The following is a 6,194-nucleotide window of genomic DNA, read 5'->3' on the forward strand; positions in this document are numbered from 1 at the left end:
TATATATATATATATATATATATATATATATATATATATATATGGGTGGTGTTAACGGTGTCACGTGTGGTTATGTACGTTACACGATATTACTTAACGTGTAAACATGCCTGAACATGAAACACTGTCTCCTGTTAAGTCGGTCTCTCCACGAAACAAATCAAACATCTCGGTCAACTTTTAGCTAGACGGGATTTGATAAAGCTTGCAGCGACCTCTTGAGGTCTTCTTTGCCAATCTTCCAGTGTTGCTTTGTTTGCTTGAATCTGGTCTCCCTGCAGTCGGTCAAGAATTGAGACACACATTACAGCTCCTGAAAGAAGATACGTAGCGAGTGTGTAGTTATTAAATAGCTCAAACAAGCTACAGAGAAAAAACATTCACTCGTCAACAAACAAGAGAGTTAGGCCTAGCTATAACAAAAATAATATCTTGTAAAGATAAGTATTAGGCCTAGCGAGAGCATATGATTCTGTAAGGACACTGAAGCAGTTTGTCATCTTTTCTTCTCCAACTACTTTCTTCAGATTACTAGATACATAAAATTCAATAAACAATCCTAACTAGTCTGAAATAACAATCGTATAAGGCTTAGAATACCCTCCATCTGGTGTAACTGCTAAAGAACGAGAAATTATAGATTTTCGTAAGTCCAAGAATAACAATATTGTCCCCACTTAAATTCACTATAAAAACAAGAATTCATTTTTTTTTTTTTTTTACAAATTACAGTTTTATCTCTAAACAACAGTTCCGAACACAATTAACAACGGTAATTAATGATGACTTGAAGTCAAAAATATATAGCAGAGACGACTGGTTGTGGGTATTAAAAACTTTAATTAAAATAAAGTACAAGAACAACGTTTCGACCTTCTCAGGTCATCTTCAGGTTAACAAAGACGGTTTGAAACTGACCGTTACTGGGCACATGTCTTAGGGACGAGAGTGTGAACAGGTATGAGATTGTAGGGGTCGTAGCAGTTAGATGTTATTGTTTGTAATTAAGCACAATGCTACACAATGGGCTATTTGTGCTCTGACCACCACGGGTATCGAAACCCGGTTTCTAGTGTTGTAAGTCCGCAGACTTACGTAAATTACCACTGGAGGGCGTTAGATGTTAGGTGATTAATATAGGTATAAAGACGTTCCTTTATGTTGGTTTGAGTTCTATAAGTAGGGCTTTTTCGTTTGTTTCTCTAGTTGACATGTTGGTGTTTTCTATTTTAATACCCGTACCAGCCGTCTGGTTTTCAAGAAACAGATTCACCTCTTAGGTTGCAGTAGTTACAGATTGCAGCAAAGGCTAGTGATTCCATCTCGATATTAATGATACCAACATGTTTCAAGTGATGTAAGTACTCTGTCTTTTCTCTCTCGGTGTAGCAGCAGAAAGCTCCGTCTAGACGACCCTGACCTACGTGTCACAAAATGACAGCTTTGGGTGAAATGTTGAGAAAAACAAAATACAAAACCAAAAACTGCTAAAAGCCTTTCAAATCTTGATAAACAATAATTGGACAAAAGTTGTAACAAATTTAAACTAACCAATCATGAAATATTAAAAAAAAACATTGTCGAATTTACGTATAAATACCCGAAGTCACAAGAAGTCACACTGTTGAATTTACGTATTAATACCCGAAGTTACAAGAAGTCACACTGTTGAATTTACGTATCAATACCCGAAGTTACAAGAAGTCACACTGTTGAATTTACGTATCAATACCCGAAGTTACAAGAAGTCACACACTGTTGAATTTACGTATCAATACCCGAAGCTACAAGAAGTCACACACTGTTGAATTTACGTATAAATACCCGAAGTTACAAGAAGTCGCACACTGTTGAATTTACCTATAAATACCAGAAGTTACAAGAAGTCACACACTGTTGAATTTACATATAAATACTACACGATGGGTCAACACAAGATATAAAACCCGATGGGTCAACACAAGATATAAAACCAACGATGCTACTACATGATGCTACTACACGACATAAAACACCAGTGATGATACTACACGACATAAAACACCAGTGATGATACTACACGACATAAAACACCAGTGATGATACTACACGACATAAAACACCAGTGATGATACTACACGACATAAAACACCAGTGATGATACTACACGACATAAAACACCAGTGATGATACTACACGACATAAAACACCAGTGATGATACTACACGATATAAAACCAGTGATGCTACTACAAGATATAAAACCAGTGATGCTACTACAAGATATAAAACCAGTGATGCTACTACAAGATATAAAACCAGTGATGCTACTACAAGATATAAAACCAGTGATGCTACTACAAGATATAAAACCAGTGATGCTACTACAAGATATAAAACCAGTGATGATACTACAACATATAAAACCAGTGATGATACTACAACATATAAAACCAGTGATGATACTACAACATATAAAACCAGTGATGCTACTACACGATATAAAACCAGTGATGATACTACAAGATATAAAACCAGTGATGCTACTACAAGATATAAAACCAGTGATGCTACTACAAGATATAAAACCAGTGATGCTACTACACGATATAAAACCAGTGATGCTACTACAAGATATAAAACCAGTGATGCTACTACAAGATATAAAACCAGTGATGCTACTACAAGATATAAAACCAGTGATGCTACTACACGATATAAAACCAGTGATGCTACTACACGATATAAAACCAGTGATGATACTACACGATGGGTCAACATAAGATATAAAAAGGAAGTGGTAAGATTGTATAACTAACAATGCCACTACGTAATGGGTCATCTCCTGACATTCTGATATCCAACATACCTTCGTAAAAATCTTGAGTACACAGTGTTTTCCCAACTGTCACGGGAATTTGAGGTAGTTGTTGCTCTGCTATGGATTTCAGTTCTTCCACCAGGGTTGGATCCAGCTTAGCTGGACGTCGGACGATCTGACCTAGTACAGGCTAAATTGTGGATTACAAACAACAAAACCAGTAAACATTTTGGTAATTCACTAATGACGTAACAAGTTCGCGGCCACATAACAACAAATCCAGTAAACAGTTTGTTAATTCACTAATGACGTAACAAGTTCTCGGCCACATAACAACAAAAACCAGTAAACAGTTTGTTAATTCACTAATGACGTAACAAGTTCTCGGCCACATAACAACAAAAACCAGTAAACAGTTTGTTAATTCACTAATGACGTAACAAGTTCTCGGCCACATAACAACAAATCCAGTAAACATCTTGTTAATTCACTAATGACGTAACAAGTTCGCGGCCACATAACAACAAATCCCTGAAACAACAAACACGAGCTTCGGACAATCTTCACCCATACGAAAAGAGGAATTCACTTTTAAATAAAGGTTTCGACAAGTACAAAAGTTGTATCTCAGAGTTATCTTTGAAAGAAGAATGCATGTAAATATTGGGTGACCAGAACAGCCTCTAATTTCTGTAAGATTAAGTTTCTACGATATAAACACCTGTTCCTTGGCAATTCAAAATACCAACACTTTCAGTAAATACTCTAGCAAACTGAAAAACATGGCCGATAGGTGGCAGCAGTTCTGCAGACAAACGTTACTAGATTACACAAACGAAATGATTGAATCGTAAATAAATATACTTGAGTGATAACCAAAACATTTCCTTTCATTTAATTAGGTTTATTTATACTCTAGCAAACTGAAAAACATGGCCGATAGGTGGCAGCAGTTCTGCAGACAAACGTTACTAGATTACACAAACCAAATGATTGAATCGTAAATAAATATACTTGAGTGATAACCAAAACATTTCCTTTTATTTAATTAGGTTTATTTTTTCATTGAAAATCGTTTTAGTTGATGGAACGAAAGATATTTAGATTCGTCAATCATGACGCGGTAAAAAAAAGACAATTACTTTTCTGCTAAGCCGCGTTAAAGTGTTAATTAATACTTGTGTGAAGTATACGAATCCACCTAACGGTTTCTACGTAAAGCAGTTACTTGTTCAATATTAGAACAATTTTTAAATTACCGAGTGGATGAACCACCGTTAAAACAGGGATGCTAAACCGAATTTATTGAAAATATAGATGCTATCGTTAAGACCGAAACTGGCAGAAAGTAATTATAGCAAATAAAAATTTAGGTTTTAGCTTAACGAAATAATAAATGGGTTTATAATAAGTTTGGATTCGGGTTTTGTCGGTCCAGGTACTTTGAAACATTTTAAATATCTCCTCAATAGATCATCAGAACTTTGCAATTCGTTCGTTCTTGGCAGTTATCTTGATTTAAAAATAATTATCTCCTAGGAAAAAATTACCAATCAAGGGTGCTCGAAGATTAAACAATCCTCCTTCACCCTGCTGGTGGCATAAGGTTATATTTCAATTAATGGTCATCGGAATAATGAGCCGTATGGGCGAAGAAGAAGTAATAATAATTAATATTACAATACTATACAGTGTTGCCTTTTATATCAATATCTATGTAATGACTGAGTCACAAGTTCTTGGAAAGTCTGTAAATATCACATCATAAAGTTTGAATATCTTGCTCTTCTTTCGTCTGTTTTATTACATGATAACTCAAAAACCAAAACATGGCGTCAACCAATTTCACTGTGTTTCAAACACTTTTAAAAGTATTATTGATAACCAGTAGTAATTATAAAATATCACAATTCTAGTGTAAGCGATGTTATCCTTAGCCCTTGAAGTTAGCTTTCTGACAGAAGAATGGTGTTCCTTTAAAACGCTTAAGTACAGGGTGAAACAGGAATTACCAGCCAATAAATATTATACAATAAATATTACAGTTGGAACCTGTATTATTAGAACTTGGTTATAAATACAACATTCCTATGTCTATTGAAACACTACATTAAAATAAACAAGAAAAACTTTACAACAAATGAAGTAAAGGTAGGGATGGCTAATATATACAACTATTGAATCACAATTGAGTTTAATTTATCCTGTTTCTGTCTGTTAACATTTTACTACACTGTGCTATTATGTAGGGATCATATAAATACCATCCCTACAATCTTGTTTGCATTGTTTTCGAAGGATTGATATTAGCCATCCCTACATTTACTACCTTTTTAGAAAAGGTTTTTTTACTTGTTATTTAAACTTAATCAGAGTTTAGTTTCAAGTGAATTAGTATTCCTTCTGACTTTAGTTTCAACTTACCATTTCCAGATAAGGCCGTAACAAGCCGTCAACAACTGTCTCAGTAATTACTGTTGTTCCAGGTTGGAGTCCTGAAGTTTTATGAACAATAGGTGAATCATATACAATGTATACCACAAAAATACCGTTATGAAACTATATAGAGAAATTAAGTTCTTCCAGCAACATTAGTCTTTCTGACGTTTCAGAAAGTAATAATTAAAATGCACACTAGATGGCGCACTTTTATAAACGGGAAAGGTACGACATTACGTTTCCATATCATTATCTACAACGACGGAAGGTAATGTAAATAAAATGTTATACAACACGTACATATAAAAATGTGTAATTAATTAAAGAGTTATTCACTTACCAATTCCGCCACACGTTCCTATCCTTAGAAAGGTCACATCCTTACATTTGGCATAGTAAAGTAGCTTTATGACCTCGTGGAGCATGACTGACAAAGAGGGAACGCCCATACCGTGCTGCATATAAAGGATTTCACTTTTCTTACGTTAGCGGTAATGTTTAAGGACACATCGGATCTATTAAACTATTTTTATGTAAAAATCAAGTGTTATTTTCCCCCATCAGACATAGTTATCGACTTAAAGACAATTGTTATATGGATATAAAAACATGTATTAATATATCATTCATGATGTAAGACAACACGTAGGTTCAATAAGTAGCTCGGGTTATAAAGATATATCATTTTGTATTAATATATCATAAAACTTGTAATTAATTAGGCAGTTAGATGAGTGGATTATTCGGTTATAGTTCGGGCCTGCTCACAAGTTTAAACTACAAGGAACGATATGAAACAACTGATGCTTTAAAACAAAACATTTGTTGAAAGTTTCACCAAGGAACGATATGAAACAACTGATGCTTTAAAACAAAACACTGTTGAAAGTTTTACTAAGGAACGATATGAAACAACTGATGCTTTAAAACAAAACACTGTTGAAAGTTTTACTAAG

At 34.4% G+C, this 6,194-nt stretch overlaps 1 protein-coding gene across 1 annotated transcript; it reads right to left on the reverse strand.

Annotated features, from left to right (window-relative positions):
* Positions 1–26: 26 nt before the first annotated feature.
* LOC106476955 (uridine phosphorylase 1-like) lies at positions 27–5,687 on the reverse strand. Its single transcript, XM_013937569.2, has 5 exons — positions 5,579–5,687; positions 5,224–5,294; positions 2,848–2,989; positions 1,274–1,420; positions 27–313 (listed from the first exon to the last, which is right to left on the reverse strand). Exons 1-5 carry the CDS (start codon positions 5,685–5,687, stop codon positions 174–176), a joined length of 609 nt encoding a protein of 202 aa, XP_013793023.2. The 3' UTR covers positions 27–173.
* Positions 5,688–6,194: the final 507 nt, after the last annotated feature.

This window comes from Limulus polyphemus, unplaced genomic scaffold, assembly GCF_000517525.1.
Source record: "Limulus polyphemus unplaced genomic scaffold, Limulus_polyphemus-2.1.2 Scaffold12260, whole genome shotgun sequence".
Taxonomy (NCBI): domain Eukaryota; kingdom Metazoa; phylum Arthropoda; class Merostomata; order Xiphosura; family Limulidae; genus Limulus; species Limulus polyphemus.

Excerpts from the sequence above, each read along its gene's own strand:
- LOC106476955 (XM_013937569.2), bottom strand. The coding sequence starts at position 5,687 with ATGGGCGTTCCCTCTTTGTCAGTCATGCTCCACGAGGTCATAAAGCTA. Across the intron at positions 1,421-2,847 it reads TACTCAAGATTTTTACGAAG|GTCAGGGTCGTCTAGACGGA; the intron begins GTATGTTGGATA and ends TGTGACACGTAG. Across the intron at positions 314-1,273 it reads TAACTACTGCAACCTAAGAG|GAGCTGTAATGTGTGTCTCA; the intron begins GTGAATCTGTTT and ends ATCTTCTTTCAG.